Source organism: Saccopteryx bilineata, chromosome 1 (genome assembly GCF_036850765.1).
Source record: "Saccopteryx bilineata isolate mSacBil1 chromosome 1, mSacBil1_pri_phased_curated, whole genome shotgun sequence".
Lineage (NCBI taxonomy): Eukaryota > Metazoa > Chordata > Mammalia > Chiroptera > Emballonuridae > Saccopteryx > Saccopteryx bilineata.
Window position 1 is genome coordinate 16,471,041 of NC_089490.1, and position 27,869 is coordinate 16,498,909.

Below are 27,869 nucleotides of genomic sequence, written 5' to 3' on the forward strand. Positions count from 1 at the left end.
TCTTGGTGTGTCTGAACCCTCTATCAACCCATTCTAGACCCTTTGAAAGGCTTGCGACGTGTGATCAAGTTGGGTCTTATTGACAGCAGCAAGCATCCTTACTGACATAACCCTCTTCCCAAGCAGTTGTGTTACTAAGAAGTACTGAGAGTCCTGGCCAGGTTAACTCAGTTGGTTAGTGTGTCATCCCCATATGCCAGGGTTGTGGGTCCGATCCCCGATCAAGGCACATACAAGAATCAACCAATGAATCCATAAATAAGTAGAATAATAAATCAGTGTATCTCTCTCCCCCTTCCTCTCTCCCTACAAATCAATAAATAAAAAGAAATGCTTATGTTCACCGTACACAATCCTGGTCAGAATGCTATGGAGGGAAGCCATAAGTGACTCTCTCAGCCATCAGTTCCTAATTCAAACCACCTGTGATATAACTGAGTCCCAGGCCCAGCTGTGTAGGGCTCATGGGAGACGGACGCCTTTCACAGTGACAGTCAGCTACTCAGTCTTGCTCTCCAATTGTGGAAAACAAGACTTCTTGGGTTCCACTCACCCTTTCCTATCACCACTTCTCAGGTATGTTAATTTGGAAGTAAATTTGAATTGTCCTAATTCCTAGCGAAGCCTGGTGATACAATAGATATTTTTTCAATGCATATAAGAATGAATTTAAGGAATAAGTGAGGACTATCTTTTGACAACTTTGACTTAGCAAGTAAGAGAAGTCTTCTTCTTTGGAAATAGGTTTAAATGACTGAATTTATGAATCTAATAACCCCCCATTCGATAAATCTATACTCAACATGTGAAACTGGTCTTCGTTGGTTTCTACAACTCACTTTTTGATATGTGACTATTCTTCTCTGTACGTTTTCTCCCTTAACCCTTTATTCCTCATTTATTTTCCTCTTCCCACCTTTCCTACACCTCCTTATCCATAGCAACCATCTGCTCTGCAGGACATACAGAATTACATCTATTCCCACTTCAAAATGCACCCGCAAGCTCCTTCCAGTCCTGCAGTACTCCCCGAGGGCAGCCTTTTCTTCTGTCAAGAAAGAACATGTTGCCCTGGCTGTTTGGCTTACTGGTAAAGCATCAGCCCAGTGTATGGATGTCCTAGGTTCAATTCCCGGTCAGGGCTCACAGAAGTAATCATCTGCTTCTCCACCCCTCCCCTTCTCTCACTGTCTCTCTTCCCCTTCCACAGCCATGGCTCGATTGGTTTGAGCGCATCGGCCCTGGGCACTGAGGATGGCTTCATGGAGACTCTGCCTCAGGTGCTAAAAATAGCTCAGTTGCAAGCATGGCCCCTGATGGGGGATTGCCAGGTGGATCCTGGTCAAGGCACATGTGGGAGTCTGTCTATCTCCCCTCCTCTGACTTGGAAAAGAAGAAAAAAGAAAAAAAGGTGCTGGACAGAAGTTTACAAAGTAAACATACTCTTATTTAAACACTTCCTTTATTTCAGCCTGTAAGTACTGTTGTTTGAGTTGCTCACATAAACCCACTCCATCCAAAGCTGAAATGCAATGTGCTTACAGCAGTGTGAGCACAGCAGGCGTGGCCTACCCAAAGGTCTTCTTCTCGTGTCTATAGAAAATCTACATGTACTTAAACCACACACCACACGTTCTTATTCTTTGGGCCTTAAGAGATTTTTTCAAAATCAGTTTAGTTTTTTGAAATCCACCAGATGTCAATCATGGCAGGGAGGCCCAATGAGCTGATTTCTGATAACTAAGTTATCACTAATCATAATTTATCCTACATGATTACTGGCATCTGGAAGACCTTGGGGTAGGGGCTCTTCCTAAGTGATACAAGCACCACGCATACAAGAACAACGATGAGTGTGTGCTATGGACTTCCTCCCCTGCCCCTTCCTCCCCGTGGTGCTCAGGCCCAGGAGCCGAGAGGGTCACGTTAACTCACTGAAGGTTTCTACAGCAGGACACTTGTGGAGGGCGTGTTGTGAGGTACTAACTCACGAGGTACAATCTAACTGCTAAAAGTGATGATGAAATCTTGAGTACTTAAGCCTATTTGTGTACTGCCTTCAATTCACTGAACTTATTTTACACGTCTAACCTGTTTCCTTTCTCACAGGAGAGTTGGGAGGATTAAACAAGCTACAGTATGTGACAGCCGCATCCGGTGTGTGCACACCCAGGAGATGATATTCCCACCCTTCCCCATCCCCAAATAAGGCGTTTAGTCCTTGAACTTTGCAAGTACTTTATAAATAAAAAGAAATTAGTTTCTGTCAGCATCCTTGTCGGCATGACTCTGAATGGCTCCCAAGGGGGCCTCCTCCTTTGTAAAATAAACACTGGATACTATTTGAAGTCTGGGGTTTCAGTTGTGTTCAGTGCTCTTTACTTTACAATGTGAAAAGTTATTTCTGAGGAACGGAAGCCCCAGAAGGTAACTACAACAAAAACATGTTAAATGTTTCCTTTCTTTTTTAAATGAGGAGCCAAAGGCAGACTTGGAGAAGTCACACTTAGGAGAGCAGGCAAATGCAGCCTCTGAGGGGACCTGTCCTAATTACGATCTAAAAAAGCAATGTCACACAACTACAGTCAAGGACACGGGACAAAGCACTACTTTAAAACCAGGCTGGCTGAGAAGACAGGTGAAAAACACAGCTGACACAGGAAGGGGAAGAGACTTCAGCATAACTCGAACCGGGACAAGGAACCATCAGTCCCGGAAGCCTCTGGTGCCAGGATGCCTCATAGTACGCCGTTTCCCGTTTCCGCCCCTACAGCGTCTTCACTGAAATCCCACAGCTGTCTTCTTGCAGAGCTAAATAATAGTTATCATTTTGTTAGGGTTCAAAATTTCAATCCAGTAGCCATCAGGATCTTGAATAAATGCCAGGCCTTTCATTTTACCTGTAAAATGAAATGATTTTCATTATTAAAGAGACTGTTAAAACAAACAACTGAAAATTTTAAAACAAATTATTTTGTTTATCATCTTCATTTTTAAAAACTATGTTGTCGCTGTAGCCCAAATGCACGTTTTCCAGAATGACTAATACTCTAGCTCCGGCACAGGGCTGGAGCCAACTCGAACGAAACAGTGTGGGGCTGCGACATCTCTTTGGTATCAGGAGATTACTCCAGCTCCACGGTATCCCTTCATGCTACCAGCTGAGCAGTTACCACAACGGTCTTACTTTAAAGAGGATAAAAAATGAGGAGGAGCTCGAGGGAGCCGGCAGCGTGGCTGGACAGCTACAGACCCCGTCAAGACTGTCCTGTGAGGCCCTGGCCGGTTGGGTCAGTGGTAGAGCGTCGGCCTGGCGTGCAAGGGGTCCTGGATTCGATTCCCGGCCAGGGCACACAGGAGAAGCACCCATCTGCTTCTCCACCCCTCCCCCTCTCCTTCCTCTCTGTCTCTCTCTTCCCCTCCCGCAGCAAGGCTCCATTGGAGCAAAGATGGCCCGGGCGCTGGGGATGGCTCCTTGGCCTCTGACCCAGGCGCTAGAGTGGCTCTGGTCGCAACAGAGTGACCCCCCGGATGGGCAGAGCATCGCCCCCTGGTGGGCAGAGCATCGCCCCTGGTGGGCGTGCCGGGTGGATCCCGGTCGGGCGCATGCGGGAGTCTGTCTGACTGTCTCTCCCCATTTCCAGCTTCAGAAAAATACAAAAAAAAAAAGAAAAAAAGAAAAAGAAAAAAAAAAAAAAAAAAAAAAAGACTGTCCTGTGTGATCCAAGCTCTGCCAGCCGATCCTTTCTCAGAGGAACGATAACTGGGTTGGAAGGCTGGTAGGTGGAGCAGCAGAGCTGTTCACTTCCATGAAAAAATGTGATCTGAGAAACTGATTATGGGACCAGGATGCTGACCCGAATCGGGTGACTCCTCTCCCTGGTTCCTCTGCACAGGATCAGCCAGGGGAGCACAGACGGCCAGCGGGGAAACAAAAGTCAACTCCTTGTATGGTGGCGGGGAGGGGGGTGGCAGGGATGGGGACGGTGGGTCTGTGTGGACGGGGTAGACCTGGCCGGGCCAGAGGCGGTCCATCCCCGCGATGGGGAACAAACAGGAGTTCTGTGAGCCTGGCTCCGGCTCCTCCCAGTGCCCTGGGCTTCAGCAGCCACCCTCACACTGCGGCGGGGACGGGGGTGGCAGGGATGGGCACGGTGGCTGCTTCAACCCGGTCTGTGTGGACGGGGTAGACCTGGCCGGGCCAGAGGCGGTCCATCCCCGTGTGGGGAATAAGCAGGAGTTCTGTGAGCCTGGCTCCGGCTCCTCCCAGTGCCCTGGGCCTCAGCAGCCACCCTCACACTGCGGCGGGGACGGGGGTGGCAGGGATGGGCACGGTGGCTGCTTCAACCCGGTCTGTGTGGACGGGGTAGACCTGGCCGGGCCAGAGGCGGTCCATCCCCGTGTGGGGAATAAGCAGGAGTTCTGTGAGCCTGGCTCCGGCTCTTCCCAGCGCCCTGGGCCTCAGCAGCCACCCTCACACTGCGGCGGGGACGGTTCCCGCTGCCGGTCAGCTGTCCTCAGGAGTAAACAGGACATGACAGCAGCCTGCGGGAACTGAGAGGAACATGTGGGAACCAGCCGAGCTCCTAACCTAAGACTTGTTCTGCGCATGTGAGGTGCTTCTCATTTTCAGGTCCCTGCAGATCTCTGCCCACCCTCTTCCTGAGATCACTAGGTTGTTAAGGACTGACGTGGCCTTCCCCTCATTCACATGGCCTGATCGACAAGAATAGCTAATAGTTGCAGTAAAAAAAATACCCCTGAGACCAAAATAACAAGAATTTGAGGAACAGATCCATAAAACAAACAATGATTATAAAATTCAAACAGAAGAGCAAATATTAGACTGATGGACCGAGAAATATTAAAATATGTAAAAGTGGGCTGTGGCTGGCTGACTCAGTGGTAGAGTGTTGGCCCAGCGTGTGGAAGTCCCGGGTTCAATTCCCAGTCAGGGCACACAGGAGAAACAACCATCTGCTTCTCCACCCCTTCCCCTCCCCCTCCCCTCCCTCCCTCTTTCTTTCTCTCTCGCTCTCCTTTTTCCTCCCGCAGCCAAGGCCTGAATGGATCGAGCAAGGTGTCCTTGGTTGCTGACGGTGGCTCCCATGTCCTCGCCTCAGGCACTAAAATAGCTCAGTTGCTGAGCAACAGAGCAGCAGCCCCAGATGGGCAGAGCATTGCCAGGTAATGGGCTTGCCAGATGGATCCTGGTAGGGGTGCATGCGGGAGTCTGTCTCTCTGCCTCCCTGCCTCTCACTTAAAAATAAAAAATATGCAAAAGTGATGAGGAATACAAAATATAATCAGTATAAAATAAGAACAAGAGGCCCTGGCCGGTTGGCTCAGCGGTAGAGCGTTGGCCTGGCATGCGGGGGACCCGGGTTCGATTCCCGGCCAGGGCACATAGGAGAAGCGCCCATTTCCTTCTCCACCCCCCCTTCCTCTCTATCTCTCTCTTCCCCTCCCGCAGCCAAGGCTCCATTGGAGCAAAGATGGCCCAGGCGCTGGGGATGGCTCCTTGGCCTCTGACCCAGGCGCTAGAGTGGCTCTGGTCGCGGCAGAGCGACACCCAGGAGGGGCAGAGCATTGCCCCCTGGTGGGCAGAGTGTGGCCCCTGGTGGGCGTGCCGGGTGGATCCCGGTCGGGCGCATGCGGCAGTCTGTCTGACTGTCTCTCCCCGTTTCCAGCTTCAGAAAAATACAAAAAAATTAAAATAAAATAAGAACAAGAAAAGTTAAAGGAACCAAGCAAAACCAAGGAATCAAAATTATAACAGCTGAAATGACATCAGAGACAAGAATACAAAGGATGAACAGATGCATCTGAGGAAAAATTAGCTAACTGGTATGCCAGCAGTTTAAAGAAATCTAGAAAGAAGGCAAGAACAAAGAAGTAACAAATATAAAACGCTTCTAGAACAAAACAGAGCGAACATACAAAAGAACACAAATCAGACAGTAGACTTTTCGACAGCAACACTGGATGGAAAACTAAGACCGTGGAGTGCTATTTCCATGACTGAAGAGAAATAAACCTAAAATTCTATATTCAGCAATATTGCCACTCACATATACATACAAGGCTGCAGATGTCTGTCTCGCAAACCCTCGGGAAACAGTTTGGGTTGAGGCACTTAATAAAGGTACAGAAAATCTAAAAAATGTTGTAAGAGGTATATGGAGAAAAGGTGATCTAATACCTTGATATACAGGTGTGGGCAAAAACAGGTTTACAGTTGTGAGTACGTGAAACACAGTTTATTTTTGTATTATTATTAATTATTGCATTTTGTATTTGTTATTACGACTATAAACCTACTCTGCCCACCTTTGTATGTATTATAGTTTTTAAAAATCAACGCTATCCCAGTCTGGGCAATAGTAACACAATGGGAGTAGATGGTAGCATGTTCTTTGCCCAATGGGGAGGATGTCTGGGTATTAAATCCCATCACTGAAAAAAGTAGAGAAACGGCCCTGGCTGGTTGGCTCAGTGGTAGAGTGTCGGCCCAGCTTGTGGATGTCCTAGGTTTGATTCCCAGTCAGGGCACACAGGAGAAGCAACCATCTGCTTCTCCACCCCTCTCTCTTCCCTCCCCTCCCCTCCCCTCCCCTCCCCTCCCCTCCCCTCCCCTCCCCTCCCCTCCCCTCTCCTCTTCTCTCTCTCTCTCTCTCTCTCTCTCTCTCTCTCTTCCCAGTCAGGGCACACAGGAGAAGCAACCATCTGCTTCTCCACCCCTCTTTCTTCTCTTCTCTTCTCTTCTCTTCTCTTCTCCTTCTCTTCTCTTCTCTTCTCTTCTCTTCTCTTCTCTTCTCTTCTCTTCTCTTCTCTTCTCTTCTCTTCTCTTCTCTTCTCTTCTCTTCTCTTCTCTTCTCTTCTCTTCTCTTCTCTTCTCTTCTCTTCTCTTCTCTTCTCTTCTCTTCTCTTCTCTTCTCTTCTCTCTCTCTCTCTCTCTCTCTCTCTCTCTCTCTCTCTCTCTCTCTTCCCCTCCTGCAGCCATGGCTCCACTAGAGTGAGCTGGCCCCAGGTGCTGAGGATGGCTCCATGGCTTCTGCCTCAGGTGCTAAAAAAAGGGCTCAGGTTGCAAAGGAGCAGTGGCCCCAGATGGGCAGAGCATCACCCCCTAGTGGGCTTGCCGGGTGGATCCTGGTCAGGGTGCATGCAGGAGTCTGTCTCTCTGCCTCCCCTCCTCTCAGTAAAATAATTTTAAAAAGTAAAAGAAAGGATTAAAATGAAACTGAATGTTTCAAATGAACACTGAAATAATGAATTATGACAGCAAAAACAGAGCTAAGTAAAATAAATTATAATACATGAACATCCAATAAAATTTAGCTACATACTATTTCAAGAGACATATATACAATACACCATAAGGACAGGCAAAGATGGTAAAAGATGAAAAAGGGAGGGTAGGCAATTATCAGCTGAAGAGATCTGGTACACGTGTATCACAACACACTCTAGGGAAGTGATTTCCAGTGGCTAGGCAACACCTGCGAGAGAGAAAGCTGGGGGCCAGAGAGAGTCGTCGTGGGGTCGCAGGGTGGGTGACAGGGCCTAGGTCTTTGATGGCTCCCACATCCTGTGTCTAGTCCTTGTGAAGCCACCTCGTCATGGTCTTTCAGTTCCCTAACATAGGCAGGTAATTCGCCCAATAGTATCCATTCTTTCCTTAAGCTGGTTGAAGTAGATTTCTTCAACGTTACTTGCCCCAAAGGGTTTTACTCCAACAGCACCCTTGCTGTGGGTGCTGAGACATTCTGTACCTGGAGAGGCCTGAGAAACACGGAGCAGACTCACCATCATCAGGTTTCTTCACAAACTTCACTCCCAGCTCCTCAAATCTTTTACAAGCACCGTGAACATCAGGAACGGCAATTCCAATGTGACCTTAGGTGACCACCCCCGAAACAAGGCAGAGAAAAGGAAGAAGTCATTACCACAGGTTAGCCAAGTGCCACAAATGGCTTCCAAAACTAGTATATTTCTAAAATAACCCAAAACACACTGAATCAAGTACATTCAAAAACTATAATATACAGGGTGGGGCAAAAGTAGGTTTACAGTTGTTTGTTTGGAAAATAATACACTAATTCATTAATAATAATACAAGAATAAACTGTATTTCATGTACTCACAACTATAAACCTACTTTTGCCCCACTCTGTATTAAAGAACAAGAATCTAAGTCTGTTTGTGTGTAATAAATTAATTATTTAAAATAAGCTCAATATTGGCTCATACCACTGCTCACAATAATTAGGGGAATATTTTATAGCTTCATATTCCTTTTGAACTATCTCCTAATTCTGCTCATAAAAATTAGAGGAGATTTTATCGCTACACATTCATCTGGAAATATCCCTTAATTTTTGTGAGCAGTATATATAGTTCAATCCATTACAAATTACCTACATCAAAGAAGAGTAATCAGCCCTGGCCAAGTAGCTCAGTTGGTTAGAGCGTCAGCCTAATGTGCCAAGGTTGCAGGTTTGACCCCCAGTCAGGGCACATGCAAGAATCAACCAATCATGCAGACAACTGGAAAACAAATCACTGTTTCTCTCTTTCTCCCTCCTTCCTTCCCTCCCTCCCCACCTACAAAAAAAGAAAAGAGTAATCATTTCCTCATACTTAACAGGGCTGTGGTTGACACTGACTCTAATATAGTAGCCAATTTAAGCCTGTAATCCTGTCATCTTGACTGAGAGGTTTTAATTCAAGCCAGAAGTGTATGCTAGCAAAAATCAAGATTATTATTAACCATTGTTTTTGTGTTTTTTTTTTAAATTAAAAAATCTACTGGAAATATAACACAGACTAAAAAGTAAAATCACTGTGAGAGAGAAGGTGTAAAGTTTAGACAGAGACTGTGAGATTAAACTGTGAGATTAGACTGTTTAATCTCCTAAATAAAATTACTTGTGCAAGTAAAAATAACCCTACCCTAATAAATTAATTATACACAATGTTTTAGATCTGTTACAGTCATGAACAGGTACACAATGCAAAAAGTACACAAGTCCATATGTGCTGCTCACAAAAATTAGGGGAGATTTCAAAATTAGTATGAAGCAATAAAATATTCCCTAATTTTTGTGAGCAGTCTATATTACAAACAATAGGGAAACATACCAAATCCTCGAGGGTCTGAGTTGCCGCTGTGGTAACTCTGGGTCTCATCAGCTTCAGTGCCCCAATTGCTATAAAAGGAGGGAAAGGGTAATTACAAGTGACCTTTAGAACGAGATACTCTGAAAAGAGAGTTGCAACAATCTGTCTTTAAAATCTTACCAATTATATATATATATGCCACTTAATATATTTGTTCTAACCCTGGCCGGTTGGCTCAGCGGTAGAGCGTCGGCCTAGCGTGAGGAGGACCCGGGTACGATTCCCGGCCAGGGCACACAGGAGAAGTGCACATTTGCTTCTCCACCCCTCCGCCGCGCCTTCCTCTCTTTCTCTTCCCCTCCCGCAGCCAAGGCTCCATTGGAGCAAAGATAGCCCGGGCGCTGGGGATGGCTCTGTGGCCTCTGCCTCAGGCGCTAGAGTGGCTCTGGTCGCAACATGGCGATGCCCAGGATGGGCAGAGCATTGCCCCCTGGTGGGCAGAGCGTCGCCCCTGGTGGGCGTGCCAGGTGGATCCCAGTCGGGTGCATGCGGGAGTCTGTCTGACTGTCTCTCCCTGTTTCCAGCTTCAGAAAAATGCAAAAAAAAACAAAAACAAAACAAAACAAAACAAAACAAAAAATATATATATATATTTGGTCTAATCTCTGCTATTGTAAATATTAAGTTTTCAAGTATAGAAAGGGCAAATGGGTGAAGTATGATTTTAACTCGATTTAAGGAGACTAAACCAGTTATCTGGATAACAATAAGAAAAGCAACTCTCATTTATTGTGCTGAGGATTTTATACTTCATTCCATCCTCACAACAGCTCCACAGGCTATATTTGAGTATCTCCACTTTATAAATGAGACTGTCACCTGCGGAGGTGACAGAACGTGTTCAGGGTGGCAGAGCTACCGTCAGAGGCAAGACTCGTGTTTAGGTCCGATTCCAGGGCTGTTTGGAATCAGGAAACCCACTAAACCGTACATCCTGAAACAGATACTGTTTCTCTGGTGGTTAAAGAGCACACAGAAACAACGTCAAGAATAAAAAGAAAGGAATGCCTAATTCAATATTTTACAGACTCTGGTTCTAGTGCCTAAACATTAGCTAGCTGTAGTTTGGCAAATATCTTGCCATTTCAGTCTTTCAGTCTCTGTAAAAACCAAATGATCTCACTTGTCCCACCTATGCCACAGGACAATACAAAGACCAAAAGATCCATGACAAAGCCACTCGCACATATTGTTACAGAAGCAGCAAGCTTAGGTAGACCAGGTATGAAAAAATGGAGACTACGTAAGAAGACGAAAACCCATACTCACTGCGTCAGTTCGAGCGTAGCCTTTCTGGAGAACACCCAGGCTACCTTTTCATCTTTATCTTTTGGGATGTCATTTTTATCCTCATAAGCCAAAAAGTAGAGTGAAAATTTCATAGTGGGAAAATCTAATTTTTGGAGTAGCCTGAAATTAAACAGCAATACGCCCAAGTCAGTTAACAGCAGGACAGGCTGATTCACACTCAAGTCAACACAACAATATTCAAGTTCTAAGAGTAAGACCCATGTGCAGCGAGGCCACTTTAATAGGAAAAGCAGGGGAAACCAATGAAAAAGATCTCATCAAAAAAACCAAACACCTATTCATCTGTAAATATCAGTGACATGAAAACAATTTTTAAAAGCCAACGTTTGCAAATGCCATCAATTCTTCAAATATAATGAAATTCAGCTGGAATTATGGTAGTTATTTTTATACGGCAAAGGTATCTTTAGAAAATAATTTTATTTTTATTGAAAAATATAATATATTCCTTTACAGTCCTTTCAGATACATGATATTCTGTTAAATAAAAGATATGCCCTGAAAGCAGTTGATCAACCACTAACCTGGACATCTGAAACTAATACAAAATAATATGAAATGGAAAATGTAGTTGAAAAATAAAGTTTATATTAAAAAATAAAAATTAAAAAATAAAGACATAAATAAATGTATTGAGTTCTTACTAAGCCAAACCCCCTAAGAAAACCACCCAATAAATATGTGGTAAGGACTGAACAGAAGATAAAATGTCAACAATACGGTGGTTTACGGTATCAGATACTGCAGAGAGGTCAAACAGGACTGAGACTGCGAACCCGTGACCAGATACAGAAAGGTCCTGCGAGGGCGGGGCCAGCAGGGCGGGGCCAGCAGCGCCGGGCTGCAGGAGCTGGACCGCCCGGACTGGATGTGAACGGGCGGTGAGCCGGTCGAACAGCAGGCCTGGTCCCCCTTCCTAGTGGGGGGTGATGATGGGAGGGAGGGCGAGAGCGGAGGGCAAGAGGATCCTGGAATAGAGAGGACTGAAGCTTCTCGCTAGGTTGAGGGGGAAGAGCCAGTGGACAAGGAGAGGCTGATACGAGAGAAAGGGTGGATGAATTACTAATCCTGAGGTTTTCGAAAAGATAATCGAAGTTACAGCCTATAAAGTGAGTCTGGGGTGTAAGATTTCTTCCCAAGGGGTAGGGTCGAAGGAGGATGCAAACCATACAATATTCTCTAGATGACTGCGGGTTAAATGCTCCCAGATGACCTGACCTTAGTCAATAAGAGGGAATGAATGACTGAGGCAGAGTGAGGAAACAGTTCCAAACCTTTTCATCACCACCACTATGGAATACGCCCTGGCCCACTGACAGCGATGCGCTGACTGATCAAAACTAAGATTCCCTCTCATCTGTTTGTAACAAAGCATCAAGCGCCTCACACAGTCCAATCATGGGAAGCTATCTCTGCACCCAAAGCAGACTCCCAGCCCAATCAGACGGGAAATGCAGGCAGCACAGGACCTGCTGAACTCGCTTTTCTCCGCTAAACTTATCTTGCAGTACCGGGCAGGCCCCCTACTTGGGGGCTCTTTACAAACAAGGCCAACACTGGAGCCAGTCAGACCTGCCTTCCAATTTGGGGCCCGTCACTTAATGTCTAAGCTTTGGTTTTTTCCTTCACATGTGAAGAGGGGATAAGAGCTACGCCGAGGGCCCGCTCTGAAGACGGAATGAATCACACGTAAAATGCCTGCAAATGGCACGTCTGCCACTGGCATCTGTGCGCACCCTGTCCTTTCAATCTGCCGTAAATACAGGCACAGCGCTCTTCCTGGAAAAAAAAAAAAAAAAACTACAGGAAACTGTTCACAGCACTTATCCTCGGGGAGAAGAACTGGGAGAGGGAGGTTATTACTCTTCATTTTGTATTTTCCTCAATTGGTTGGATTCTCTAAACATTGACATACACTGTATTACCTGGGTTTTTCTCTCGATGTCAACGCAGGCTAGCTAGGCAGGAAATTAAAGATCTTTATCTATATTACCAAAAACAAACCAAAAAACTCAAGAAAAATAAATAAATACATTTTGAGAATAACACGATCAGTGGAAAGTATCTATTCCACAAAAGAAAACACACCCTATAAAAATGGGGCAGATGGCCAGTTGTAGGTCAACTCAACCATTTTTTAGGTAATATGTATATTATATTTATATCTTTTCTGAAGTAAGCAAGAGGCTAAAGGAGGCTATAACATCAAAAGGGTCTGGACACACTAAAGACTTAGGTGGCAGCCCTCAGAGAGAAGGGAGTGAGAGAAAAGACAAGTGTGGTGGCCCACGGCACAGTGAGCCTGGCTGGGACCGAGGGGAGGAAACTGACAAGAGCCCCCCCCCCCCCCCCCCCGCCAGGCAAGCCTCGTCCCAGGTGGCTCGCCAAAAGGACTTTTGTGTTTTATGAAGTAAACTTTAACCCACTTTTAAAAATAGATCTGAAAACATTCCCTACGCTTGCAAAGCTATGCATTTTAACATTACAGGCGGCAATAAACGGTTCACTTACGTCATTCCAAGCACTCTAGTATAAAAATCCAAAGACTTCTTAGGATCCTTAATTCGCAGCATGGTCTGCTGCAACAGAAAATCCTAAGGAGAAACAGCATACATTAAACACCTTTATGAACTTTACTACTTGTTACTAACATTAATTGTGCTTTCTGTAACAAGATGCAAACAGCCCAGCACTGTAACACATAAGAACAAAACTTGGATCCTCTGCCTACCAGGGAAATCACCTGGCAACAGTTTCCATAGCTACTACCTACAATTTGGACTCTCTGTCCAAGAGTATTTTCTGGTGACAAGGGTGGGACAGGTTCAAAGTGCCAGGGAGGTCATACCCCAGGAGTGACCCTCAACCAGTAATGGATAAAAACCCCTGGCTTCGTTGCCCCTTAGTGGGACGATTCTGAGGCGTGTTCCACACAGTCTCAGGGGTTTCTCAGCAAGACTGAGCCCAAATATCCTCACTCTTATCATTGCCTCTGTTCCCCACCACAGAGAATTCTCTGACTCCTAAATGAATGATTGAGAACCAAGCCCTTATCTCTAGTCAAAGAGTTACTCAAAGATCCTAAACTCCTAAATAACTATTGATAAAAGGGTAAAAAGTTACTGTCTTGCCCTGGCTGGTGGTGCAGTGGGTAGAATGTCATCCTGGAGCTCCAAAGTCCCCCGGTTCGATCCCCGGGTCCCTGGCTCAATCCCAAGGACACTTGGCTTGATCCTGAGGGCATAGTTTACTCGATGGTTGCCTGTTCGAGCCCTGGTCAGGGCAGGTATGAGAGGCAATCAACAGGTGCACAACTAAGTGGAGCCGCCAGCTGATGCTTCTCTCTCTTTCCCCTTCCCTCTCTCTTCCTCTCTCAAAATCAATGGGGAAAAACAGTATCTGCCTCTAATACCATCGTGAAACTGTCCAATTTAAAATTTAGGAAACAAAAGCCTAGAGTGACTGATAAAAGGGTAGGGAGTATAAAAGCTCATGGAGTTAACATTACTATTATTAGCATTAAAATTTTCCTAGGGTCTGACCTCATCAGGGGGGTTATTAACTTCATTAGTTACATAACTGTGAGGTTTTACTACCTATAGGTATTAATATCCCCATTTAATGAATGAGAAACATATTCAGAGTGATTAAATTAATTTTCCCAGCTTCCTGATCTAAGTTCAGGTCTACTGCTACCATAGGTATCTTTGAAGTCAGGAGTCTGTTAACCACATCCGTGCTTCCTAACAAACTTTTACTCTTGTCATACCCGAGGACTTGACAAGACAGGGCTGAAAATTCCAAACTCGCCCTTCGCAGACACACAGACACCTCTCCCCTGGAACTCAGATCGTATATAATACAAATATATTATTCGTTCAGCACCCTTAGCAAGTTATAGTTTTCTATTTTGCTAAATTCTAAGTAACCAAGATGTACTCTATTTCAAGCATTAAAACCTCATTTAAAACAAAACTAGACTAAAAAGTATCTTAATAAGCTGATCTTAATGACTGTAACAACACAATTCTTCATTCACTGTTGTTTATAATCACATATGAGGCAGTTGGCTCTGAAGTTACATTTCTTGAATATTTGGAATGCGTTTCTCAGTCAGGTGCTAAGCTCCTAAAAGTCTCAAACACAGAGAATCAGCTCCTGACACCCAGGCGCAAGTGGCCCTTAATTTCTCCCACTGAACATAACTGCAAACACACCGACAAAGTTGTTCTGTGACTGAGCAGACCACAGTCCTGGCAGCAGAACCAGTTCCGCCCGGTGCTCTCCTCCCAGCGGAGATCAAAGCGAGGCACTGAGAACACTACAAAAGCAGCAAATACTCTCTCCCCGCAAACACAACGGAGACACACACTATCAGTTACAATGTTTGCTGGAGGAGACAGGCTCCAGGCCAGAATACAGTCGGACTGCAGGCAATAACAAAGGCTGTGCCCGCAGGCCTCCTGGGGCACAGCTGCCGTCCTCCCACGAGAGGTGGTGCACGGCCAAGACACCGTGGCCTCTGGAGGGAGCTGCAGGCCAGGCCTGTGATCCCCGTGATCCCACCAAACACTAACTGCTGCTGTGATGAACCTTGCGGATGGGATGAAGATTACTCAGCAGTTGACCCTAAAATAGGGCTATCCAGGTAAATCCAACGTCATCCTACAAGACCTTAAAAGCAAAAGAGGAACAGAGAAGACTGAGAGATGGCAAAGGAGTGTGGCAGAAGAGGAAGGCGGACCCCAAAGGTGAGATGGACCCAATGTGCCCCTGCCGTCTCGGAGATGTAGGGGCTCGTGTGCTAGGAGCCCCCACTGACAGCCAGCAAAGAAACCGGGACCTCAGTCCTGCAGCCAAAGGAACCGAATCCCGTCAATAACCTGAAAGCCTCCGCAAGGACACCCCACCCCCACCCCCACCCCCGCTAGAGCCTCCAGTACAGAAGGCAGGCCTGGCAGCAGCAAACGAACACATCTCAAAGTTAAGTCCATACCTTGCCGAGGTAGGCTTCAATCTTTTTCACAGGGTTTTCAAATGATTAGAACTCTTTGAGATGTAAGAATATGGAAAACCTCTGCCATCTACGTTCCTGCCTTAAAAAATGTACAGAATTGAATCTTATTTTGATGATTCAACGACATGTCCATAAATATCATTGTCTCATGCTCTGATACAGGAGGCTACTACTGGTACAATCAGTACCGCTTGTCACTATATTGAGTACGTCTCCAACTCCTGTTTTTATTTTACTTTTAAAATGAGTTTTCTCTCTCTTCCCTCACCATTGAGCGATTAATTGTCAATTCTACCAGCAAAACTCTTCCTGGGACACACACAGGCTCCAGCTATGTTCCCGAAATTCTCTGACTCTACTTGTCACCGCCTCCCAGCTAGTGGCCGAGGCCGACCCCTTACCGCACCTGCCCCCAGGCTGATTCGCACTCCTCTTCCACCTCCTGCTGCGGGTTCTCAGAGGGGCCCTTCCTGCCACATTTGGGCGCCAGGGCCAGTCCCCTGCTAAAATGCTCCTCCCCAGAGCGACTGCTAATCTGTTCAAATGCCATCCTCTCCATGAGGCCTGCCCTGCCCACTTTATTTAAAACCGTATCTCTCCACTTCAATCTCCTTAAATTAGTCCATTTTCATTTTTCATACTTTTATTGTTTTTCTTTCCCCATTAGAATAGAAGCTACATAAGGGCGGGGAGGCTTGTTTTGTTGACCGATGTATCTCAGAACAGAACCTGGCCCAGAGTGAGAACCCACAAATATTTGTTGAATGAGTAAATGAACTCTCACTGGGTTTTTCCTTCCAATCAGGCTGTAGCCAACACTACCAGTCTTTTCTTCAGTTAAAAAAAAAAGTCTAAAATCTAAAAATTATCTTCTCGAATCTGTTCTGTAATGACCCAGTTTACCATTCCACCACTGACACATTGGTCACATTCGTACTTTCTCTCTGCAGCATCTTTGTAGTACTAACATTCGTATTGCTAGACTACAGATGATTTTGTAATGACCTCTATTCAGTCTAGACCCAAATCCTTATATCTTAGGCGCATACGAGTGTCTGTTTGTTTTCCTATAGATGCTGTACCAGGTACCGTAAGATAACTTCAACAACCCTGCCTAGCCTAGCCCTATCCCGCAGTTCTTCTGGAAAGCAATTCGGATCTTAAGTGTCTTTAAAAGTTCATATTCTTAACTGAGATGTTCCCCTCCTAAATATATCTAAAAAGAAATACTTAGAAAACTCTTCAAAGATTTATGTACAAAGACATCACAATACTTACACAGTAATTATGTGCCAGACACTATTCTAAGTGATTAACTCATATAATCTTCACAACAACCTATGAGATATGTGTTAGTACCATCTCCATTTTACTGCTCTAACAACAAACAAATAGTTAGATAAACTATGACACAAGCCTACTCTAGTAGTAACTCTTGGTACTTCTGGATAACACTTGAATTATTTTGACAAAAAAAATCCATTTATAAAAAGGTTCCTTAAAATTACCGTTTATTGCTATGATTCTAAAATAACTACATCCTGTGTTTAAAAAGGCAGGCTTCTGTTCATGTCTTACTGCAACAATTTTTTTTTCTTTTATTAATTTTAATTTTTTTTTCCAATTATAGTTGACAGTCAATATTATATTTATTTCAGGTGTACATCATAGTGGTTAAACATTTATATAACTTTTGAAGGGATCCTCCCAATAAATTTAGTACCCACCTGGCACCACACACAGTTACTACAATATTATTAACTACTATATACAGTCGTCCCTCGCCATATCGTGGTTCGCTTTTCGTGGTCTCACTGTATGGCGGATTTTAAAATTGTATACATCTAATTTTGTATCGCGGGATTTTTTGCGGTATATGGGTATTTTTATATATTTATTATTTTAATTATTTCTTTGCGGTAAAATAAGCATTTTCTAGCCTAAAAAAATGAAAAGGTTTATAAAGCCTTAAAATATATATAAACAATAAAATAAATATAAGGTCGCTACTTCGCGGATTTTTGCCTATCGCGAGGGGTTCTGGAACCTAACCCCACAATAGACGAGGAACCACTGCATTCCCTATGCTTCATCAGACAATTCTTAACTTCGTCTTTCTTTCCCTTATCATGTTCTAAAGTGGAAGCAATAAATGTAAGATGTTTTTTATGCCTAAACTATCACAGGTTTTCTGGGATGACTATTGGGTAACAAAAAGTCTGTTCCTTTGCCTTATAAAAAGAATAGAAATAATTAGGTTTTGGGGGGCATTCTCCAAATTTAATTAACTCAAAACTAATGTGTGAAAACTTTAAAGGTACAATCAAGGATGTTTCTAGTGCATGTCTTATGTGTCTGAAATATAATTCTGTCAAAATTTAAAAAAGCAGGGCAGAAACGTGAACCAAAGGGTCAAAGTCCCTTTGAGTACCTCTTAATGGACTTTTTTTAAAAATAAGATGTGAGATGGCTCTAGCCAGCTGGCTCAATGGTAGAGCATTGGCCCAGTGTGTGGATGTCCCAGGTTCGATTCCTGGTCAGGGCACACAAGAGAAACGACCATCTGCTTCTCTACCCCCCCCCCCCTTCCTCCTCCTCTTTCCCTCTCTCTCTTCTCCTCCTGCAGCCATGGCTCAATTGGTTCAAGTGCATCAGCCCCAGGTGTTGAGGATGGCTCTGTGGAGCCTCTGCTTCAGGCACTAAAAATAGCTCTGTTGCCAGCGTGGCCCCAGATGGGCAGAACATTGGCCCCAGGCAAGGGTTGCTGGGTGCAACCTGGCCATGGTGCATGCAGGAGTCTGTCTGTCTATCTTCCCTAATCTTATTTGGAAAAAAAAGGAAAAGAACAAAAAAGATGTGAGACTTAGGTAAAGCTTCATTTGTAACTATGGATCTCCAACCATTCCAGCACCATTTGTTGAAAAGGCTATCCTTTCTCCATTAAACTTTCTCATTTTTGTCAAGAATCTGTTGGGCATGTGAGTATGGGTCTGTATATAGAAATCTTACTTCTCTTTACATCTCTTTACTCCCTCCCATTTATAATTGCCTTAAAATATTTCCGCTGCTGGGTTGGTGTGGAATTTCAGGTCTCCAGGCTTCTCCACTGCCACGGCACAGGGGGGAAGCTTGTTACTCCCTGGCGAGATGAACGAGAGGAATGTCCGGCTCCCTGCTCAGCCTTCCGATGCCACGCTGGCTGGGGGAGGCCGGCCACCTCCTCACAGCCTGTTGGGCAGAAGCCCAGGCTGCCCACCAAGCCTTCGCTGGCACGGGGGGGGGGGGGGGGGGGCGCAGCCCGTGTGTTCCGTGGAGTCTGGCTGTGGCAGAGCAGTCCTTGTCAACAAGTTTGTCTCATCGGGAAATACTGCCCATTTCCCAGCCCTGTGGCCGGAGAGAGGCCTTCATGGGGTCCCTTTTCTGTCTGGCTCCACGCCTGGGCTACATACAGCAAAGATAACTCAGCAACCTCGCTACCACGTTGTTCTCAGGGTCTCGGGGTTCCTAGCCAATCTGCCTTCCTCTCTTCACCTGTCAGTCTTTCTATGTCAGTTTTATATACAGTGCCCAGAGTTTTAGCTGTACTTATCATGAGGAATGGGGAAAAGTATTCCATTCCCAAAAGAAGTCTTCAAATGTTTTTTTTTTTTTTTTTTTCCTGAAGCTGGAAACGGGGAGAGACAGTCAGACAGACTCCCACATGCGCCCGACCGGGATCCACCCGGCACGCCCACCAGGGGCCACGCTCTGCCCACCAGGGGGCGATGCTCTGCCCCTCCGGGCCGTCGCTCTGCCGCAACCAGAGCCACTCTAGCGCCTGGGGCAGAGGCCAAGGAGCCATCCCCAGCGCCCGGGCCATCCTTGCTCCAATGGAGCCTTGGCTGCGGGAGGGGAAGAGAGAGACAGAGAGGAAGGAGGGGCGGGGTGGAGAAGCAAATGGGCGCTTCTCCTATGTGCCCTGGCCGGGAATCGAACCCGGGTCCCCCACACACCAGGCCGACGCTCTACCGCTGAGCCAACCGGCCAGGGCCTTTCAAATGAGTTTTATACAACTGTCCCCAACTACGCGATGTCTGTTTTCAGGATGTACCAAAAATTGTCAAGAAGCCAGAACAAGGGCAGAAAAGTTGCCTGACTCGGTTTCCTACCTCTCGCATTCGCTTTCTCGTGGAGACACTCACTGCTCTAGACCTATTACTACGGAGCTCTGTAAGACGGGTCACCTTACTCAAAATCAGACTCTCCACTGCCTCTGTCCCCTCCAGTCTTCAGGAAAGAGACATTTCAAACTTCAATTCAGCACTAGCCAAATTTTCAGGTAATTTTACATTTTTCTGGCCCAGAGTGTGTGCCGCAACCTTAGTAACAGTGATGCCAATGCCCTTTGGAGTCTATCAACACTCTCTTCCCCGGGAAGTTTTCAAAGCGGTCGCATCGCCCCCAGCAGGAAGTCTTCAGGCTCAGCTAAACATTCAGACCTACAGGGCCGCCACAGGCTGGGAGGGTCTCATCAGGAAAACGGCCTGTCTGCAGAGCAGTGTTAGGTGGCCTCTTCAGAAGTCCTTAAAAGAGCCAGACAGCTCCTGTACAGAAAGGAGAGCCACACTGGGCAAGGGTAGCGACCACCCTGGTGTAGGAGCCCTAAGTACCAGAGGGGCCAACATCTCCCGTGTCAACTGCACAAAAGACAGCGTCAGAGTCACTGCGTTCGTGGCGTCTGATTAGGTATTTATAATTCTCCCTTCTCCAGACGCAATTTACCAATAGAGTTATTTTTACCATAAACAATATTCCCAAATAACAAATAGTATTTTTAATTGTTTCCTGGGAAACAAACTAGGGACAACCAAAGGTCAGATTCCCATCGCGGGGAAAGGGGTGAACTCTTGACCCTTAGTGTTGTAACTCCTATAAAACAAAAAGTAATAGTTTTGTTTTTTCCTGACTTTAAAATCATGACTGCCTTCAGGAAAAGATTCTTTTGGAAACACAGGTGTATCTGAGGGGAACGAGATTGTTTTACTGTGTGACAGCTGGTGCAGGGTCTAATACGATCTATTGTTTTCCTACCTCCCTCCTTCTAGTGTTAATTCCTTGACTCAACCTACATCTGAATGTGACATATGTCCCAGGAAATAATTCAGCCACTCCCTTCACATTCACTCTATCTTATCTAAATTGGGTTCACGTGATCCTTTCCTGCCCTTTCTATAACTTAACAGCCAACAACATACTTCAAGTATACTTTCCCCATCCTTTTCGATAAGGATGACAAATAGGCAAGATACACAAAGGACATTTTTTTTTTTTTTTTTTTTTTAGGGAGAAAGAGAGACAGAGAGGGAAAGAGAGAGAGAGAGAGAGAGAAGGGAGAAGGAGCTGGAAGCATCAACTCCCATATGTGCCTTGACCAGGCAAGCCCGGGTTTCAAACCAGCGACCTCAGCATTTCCAGGTCGATGCTTTATCCACTGCGCCACCACAGGTCAGGCCAAAGGACATTTTTTAAAATTTAAAAATTACCTGTGATATTAGCAAACTCACAGGCCAGACTACTCTTGCAACAGATAAGAGAAACAGGAACATTCTAGAAGCCTTCAGTATCATGAGGCTTTTCAAATCTCAGGCAAAGGGAGAAAAAATATATAAGTTTGAGAGAAATGGTTCTTTAGAGGCAACATGGCTCCAATGCTGACTCTTCCACTGTTACCCTGAGCAAACCATGACTTCTCTCTCTCTTTTTTAACTGGAATGTAACTACTTTTTTAAATTTTATTTATTGATTTTTAGAGAGAGAGAATGAGAAGGGGAGAGAGAGAGAGAGAGAAGGGGGAGGAGCAGGAAGCATCAATTCCCATATGTGCCTTGACCAGGCAAGCCTAGGGTTTCAAACTGGCAACCTCAGTGTTCCAGGTCAACGCTTTATCCCACTGCGCCACCACAGGTCAGGCCCATGACTTCTCTAAAGCCTGTTTTCACGTCTTTAGAAGGGGGCAATTATAGTTCTCAGCTCCTAGGGTTCAGCTGAAAAGTAAACGGGATAATGCGTGAAAGTGCTTAGCATAGTGCCTGGCCCAGAGCAAACTACTTTGCTTATGATTGTTTCTGTTATTATTATTACAAAATACACCCAGAGTTTCCACTACCAACTACAGCATTGCTTTTGATTCCCAAATTGCATTTCCTAGGTCTTACGTCTACCTCAGCTCTGAACTGATGTCCCATCAACCACCGGGTCAAAATATTAAATCCATCACCGCCGAAACAAACACCCCTTTCAATATTCCCATCAGGGAGTGCCTCTAGAATCCCTTGTGAGCCCAAGTCAGATAGCTGGAATCTTCCTAGATTTATACCACTTTCTAACGACCATTCCCTTGATCATGTATGTCTTCATTACTTCTGGCCTGGGTGACGGCAATAGCCTCTCTGGTCTCCCCGCTTCAGCAGGCTTTTCAACACAGTCCGGAGTGATCTTCCTATACTACTGCCAGAATGTTCTCTGTATCATGAAAACCCAACGGTGTCATTCTTGGATTAACAAATCCACCCGTCAGGGGCGCCTCCCAGCTTTTCGAATCAAGTCTCAACAGCAAGGTACCTATGGTTGATAAATGCTTCCTTAACTTCATTTTTTGTCACCACTCCCCTAAACCGGTCGTCTCAAATGTTTCACACCCTTATCATTTCAAAAAGAGCATGCACCCACAATACATGTGTATATATTTTAATTATGTACAAGAACACATAGACTAATAAAACACCTACATTATAAAACATTTACCAAATAAAAATCTTTACAGGGTGAGAAAGGCAAGTGAACGTAATGGGAGTGCCCCCGACTCCGTTCAGCACCCCCTCGGCTGTTGTGTGGACTTCCTTCAGCCCGCCCTGCCTCCAGTTTCCGTCTCACTGTATTACCGAAGGTCCCTGCATCAGTCCTCTGAAGTCCTTGTGCTCTTATCCATACTATGATGCTCTCTGCCCAGAACAGTCGTTCGTCCATCTGGCTACTGTCCTGCTTCCCTCCTCCTTTCCATCCTTTCTCCCCCTTTACCTCTGCATCCAAATCTACCTGGCTACCTCCTTGGCATTTGGTAAAACTCAGCTTAAATGTCACCAATCCTGAAAGGTTTCCCCAACTCCATCACCTAGCACTCCAAACTACTGTATGAAAGCACGCTGATGGAAACAGCAGAAAACTGAATTTCAGATGACCACTTGGGAAAAGAAGCATTTGGCCTTGTGAAGGTTAGCCAAGTGAGACTGCCCAGAAGGCGTTGCAGCTGAGCCTTCCCTGGCCTGCCTTTGTGACAGACGCAGACCATCAGAGAGCGAGATGGCTTTCCTCCACTGCCGCTCTCCCCTCTCCAAACAGGCCTTCATCACTATCTCACTTCCTGGAAGAGCCTTCCAGGTGTCCTCACCAGCTCCGGCTTGGATCCTCCAATCTGCTCAGCAGAATGCTTCAAAACCCTGAACGGGCCCTGGCCAGCTAGCTCAGCAGTAGAGCATGGGCCCGGTGTGTGGAAGTCCTGGGTTCAATTCCCAGCCAGGACAGAGAGGAGAAGCACCCATCTGCTTCTCCAACTTCCCCCTCTCCTTCCTCTCTCTCTCTGTCTCTCTTTCCCTCCTGCAGCCAAGGCTCCATTGGAGCAAAGTTGGCCCCGGGCGCTGAGGATGGCTCCATGGCCTCTGCCTCAGGCGCTAGAATGGCTCCAGTTGCAGCAGAGCAACACTCCAGATGGGCAGAGCATTGCCCCCTGGTGGGTATACCAGGTGGGTCCCAGTCAGGCACATGTGGGACTCTGTCTCTCTGCCTCCGCGCTTCTAACTTCGGAAAAAGACACACACACACACAAAATAAATAAATAAAACTGACCGGGTCCTCACTGCCCTATAAAATATAGCTTCCTTAGAGGTGACAGAGCTATCTGGAGTCAGCCAACCACTCCCGCCTTCTCCACCACTGCCCCACTGCTCAGATGGCCGGGGTGTCAGCCCAAAACATGTAACTCACCTCTCCAGGACGCACGCCACACTGCGTCTCCCTGATCTCTCAGCACCTTTATGCTCAGATGTTTCCTCCACCTAGAATCCCTCCCATGTAATTCTGTCTGCCTTGTGGTATTAGAATCCCATCCATCTTTCAAGAAATGGGCCCACCCCTACTTTCTGCTTGAGCAGTCCCTTATCCCCAGAGTTGAAATACAACCTTAAATTGTATCTCTTTTCATAGTTTAGAGAAGGCCAATGCCCTGGGTCATCATAGCAGCCCTGTACATGCTGCTTTAACAAACTCAGCCCAAGTGCGCTGCTAAAATCACTGCAGCCAACGACAGGACCGGGGATTCAACACAAAGACAGGGCTTCACACTCCAGATACCCTGTGCACACACCATTCCACAGGAGCCAACTTCAGAAATCTCTACCTCCTGTGCTCCCGGGGTGCTTTCTAATTTCAAAAGCACATTACTCCCAGTCCCACTTTCTTAGAGTTGGTTTATGTTTCATGAAGGACTGCATCTTCTTCATCCCAATATCCCCAAACGTTCTTTACACATAAGCAGGAGATCAGGGTGAATTTAATTTTCTTCACGTCAAGTTCCAAAATCAGTGCTAAAAATCAGTACTCCAGAAGCTAAAGAGGGTGGAGGCTGGGTGTGAGGGCTCCTCCCTGGGCAAGTGACTCAACCTATGTGCCCGAGTCTCATTTGTAAGATGGAAATAATCGCATCTTCCTGAACGCAGCACACCTTCGACCGCTGGGCCATTCTGAAGGTGAGGTTAATTATGCCTTCCTCATAGGGCTGCTGTGAGGATTAAATCAAGTAATGTGCTTAAGACAACAACCCAGGGCCTGGCACGCTCAATATATACCAGCTGCTAGTACATATTTCATTTTATGTCCCCCACTTAGAGTACCTCAAAGGCCAAGAATTACTGCTCTAAAAAAATACTCCAAATCACCAACAGACACTTAGACTATATGAAGTGTAAATTATGAATGCAAGGACGTGTACTGAAAAGTGATATTAAAAAGGTCTTCCTGAAATCTTTTTCAAAAAAATAGCCCAGTACACAAAATACCAAGTTATCTGGGAAATAAACTTATATTTAATGACTCTGTATTATGTGAAGTAACTATTACTATTAGAAGGTATACAAGTGAGATGAATGTGAGAGATTATATGTATATACATATATAAATGTATTTCTTCCCCTTTAGTTTTGCGGTGACTAAGGTTCTGCTAAGCTAAGTACCAGGTGTTAAGTCAAAGGCTTTAGCAGTTAGAGGAGTATGACTCTTCACCCTGAAGGCAAAGAGCAAGCAGGAACCAAAGTCATGAAACCCTTCTTAGAGGGCTGCACAGAGGACTTCAGGAATTCCCCAGCCCATTGAATAAATACACAAAGGCGTTCACTGACACTGATGAGCACACTGGCATAAACTCGCCTGTGGCTGCTGTGTCATCTTGACAATGCACGGCTGCACCACACCTCAGTGAGCTAGTAGTTCGTTACACTGACGCTTAGTACAGACACGTTAGACAAGCTGGAGGGATGCAAGCCTTCATATGCAACAACACCAGGTCATTCCTCTACTGGGTCTCAGCTGCAAGGAGGAGATCAGTGAAGAATAAGACTCCTTTCCGATCTAAGCTTCGTGAGCTGCCATGGGGGGGGGGGGCACCACGCACAGGGAGGGCAGACATGTGGTAGGAGCAAACGTAAAAGTCAAGGAAAAGTGAAATTCTGGGTGCGGTTAAACCCCAGCCGACCAAATTAGCGGGTAGGAGGTAAGCCTGGGGTCAGGGCAGTTACGGAATAGTGATGCAAGCTGGGAGAGGCTGGCACGGATCAGGGACCTTTGAACCTGAGCTGGGAGTTCTGAAGCTGCTCCTCTTACACGCCACGGTTACTGACCGGGGGGATCACGCACACCAACCCACAGGCAAGGGAACTGACTGTGAGTTAGTTGGACTTCCAGTTACCACCCCGAAATTAAAAAGTTAATGCAAGCTGGGTTTGCAGGCCTTGTAACGACCTGAAGAAATGGATGCTCTCACGGATCCCCCATTGGACACCATGTCCCCTCTTCCTAGCCCACCCGGCCCGTGCAAGGCGGGCGAATGGGCTTGGAATCCAGTCCGAGACGGGCCTGCCTGAGCCCGGGGGTCTACCCCCTGTTAGAACCCCAACTGTACCACGCGGGGGACCCGACGCGGAAGAAGAAGGTTCTGCGCCTACCTTGGTGCTGGGGTCCGGGTCCGAGCAGCACCCGAGGGCAGCCTGGTCGGTAAGGCCGCCAGACGCGGGCTGCGGTTCTGCCATGGCTGCACTGCTGTATCACGGACGACGGTCCCCGGGAACCGGGCTGCCTCCGACACTCCACCCAGGCCCTGTGGGCCTTCGCCAGCCACGCCCATGGGGCGGATGGCCGCTGACTTCCAGCCAATAGCCGTGCGCAAAGAAAGTTGGCTCCGCGCTGATTGGGTGTCAGTGCCTCCAGCCACAAAGCTCTGTGCCCAAAGACTACAACTCCCAAGGTTTGCCTTGCGCCTGAAGGAGGACCGCTTGAGGGCCGGAAAAAAAAAAACACAAACACAACCCCCACACACAAAATAACGGAACCAAAAAACTTGCTGGCTAGAGTGGCTTCTCTGCCTTGTTTGGTGACCTCCTTTCGTTTCTATTTAACTGTTGAAGTTCAGTAACCACCCATACATACCTCAGGGCTGCAACTTGGTAGGAAATCGGAATCTGAAGGAAAGAGAATAAGGAGTTACTCTTTGAAGTAGAACAATCCCAAAATCTTTCTTAAGTTTAAACAGAATAGGGTAACAGTCGGGGCACATGCGGGAGCCTGCCTTGCCTCTCTGCTTCTCCATACTGTTAAAAAAAAAAAAATTCTAGTCAAAAACCTAGGTTCAAGTTTTGGTGACACTATTTATTATTAGCTTGGAATAGCTAATCCCGCTTCCTTGCAGCGTTTTGGTGAGAATCAGGTGAGATGTAAGTAATGATTTCACTATTTATGAGCAAAAATTCCGTAAATTTCAGTGTGTTTTATGTTAATTTTAATAAGGCACATAATTTAATTGTCTTCAATGGAAGACTTAAGTCACCACTGTTATTAATGGAGCTGTTGGTGCCAATTCAACACCAACAAGAATCCCCAATTTGGGGGACGGTGAAGAAGCAAACTTTAAGGAAACTGTATTTGGTACAAACAACTCAACTGTGCTACAGCCTTGCTGACAGCTGTGGAACAGCACTGATGTGAGGCAGCCCTGGGGCCAGTCCCCTCTCTGGATAGACAGCTCTGCTCCACTTGGCTCGGTTCTGTTCCTGCACTACATTCCAACGAGGGAAACACAGTTTGCACTCTACTTCTACAGGAAGCTTCAGCCTTCTGTGAAAAGCGAAAAGATGCTCTCTGAACTAGAGGGAAGCTGACTTTTACAGACAGAAGTCTCTACCCTTTTCCCCGATTGGTTTGTCCTCATGCAAATGAAGGCTCAAAATCCTCTAAATGAGATTGGTCCAAAGTGCACTGTCCTGATTGGTCAAAATGGAGCCTCTCCGATTGGTCAGTGAGAGTACTCATGGTAATATGAACGCAAAGCTGACATTGGTTGGGGAAAGACTCAGTCCTATTGCTTGAGGAAATACTTTATGAGGGCTGGCTCAGGGGGCAGAAACACAATGCAGCGGGACAGTTCAATGCAGGAGGCAGGAAGCTTAGTGCAGGATTCTCCCTGAAGGGCAGTTTGCGTGACAGAAATGGTTGTGTAGAAATGGCTGCGAGGCTCTGTTTTTTGTTGTTGTTTGTTTTTTTTTGTTTTGTTTTGTTTTTTGTTTATTTTTATTTTTTTTTACAGAGGCAGAGATAGACAGGGACAGACAGGAACAGAGAGAGATGAGAAGCATCAATCATCAGTTTCTTGTTGCGCGTTGCGACTTCTTAGTTGTTCATTGATTGCTTTCTCACATGTGCCTTGACCGTGGGCCTTCAGCAGACCGAGTAACCCCTTGCTGGAGCCAGCGACCTTGGGTCCAAGCTGGCGAGCTCTTTGCTCAAGCCAGATGAGCCCGCGCGCGACCTCGGAGTCTCGAACCTGGGTCCTTCCGCATCCCAGTCCGACGCTCTATCCACTGCGCCACCGCCTGGTCAGGCTGTTGTTTGTTTTTTTAAATTTGAGCCCTGTCAGGTGACTGAGAGCCCTCCTTTGTAGGTATCTTTTTTCTCAAGGTCTCAAGGTCCTCACTGTGCTTTGATGGTTAGAACATCGTATATGCTCAATAAATAGTTCCTGTTATTAAAAGACTAAGTGATCATTACTGGTGTATTCATAACT

The 27,869-nt window shown here is 46.1% G+C and overlaps 1 protein-coding gene across 1 annotated transcript; it reads right to left on the reverse strand.

Moving 5' to 3' along the window:
• Window positions 1-1,443: 1,443 nt before the first annotated feature.
• Window positions 1,444-25,919, reverse strand: GLO1 (glyoxalase I). Its single transcript, XM_066240617.1, has 6 exons — window positions 25,759-25,919; window positions 13,003-13,085; window positions 10,450-10,590; window positions 9,142-9,209; window positions 7,807-7,896; window positions 1,444-2,900 (listed from the first exon to the last, which is right to left on the reverse strand). Exons 1-6 carry the CDS (start codon window positions 25,840-25,842, stop codon window positions 2,812-2,814), a joined length of 555 nt encoding a protein of 184 aa, XP_066096714.1. The 5' UTR covers window positions 25,843-25,919; the 3' UTR covers window positions 1,444-2,811.
• Window positions 25,920-27,869: the final 1,950 nt, after the last annotated feature.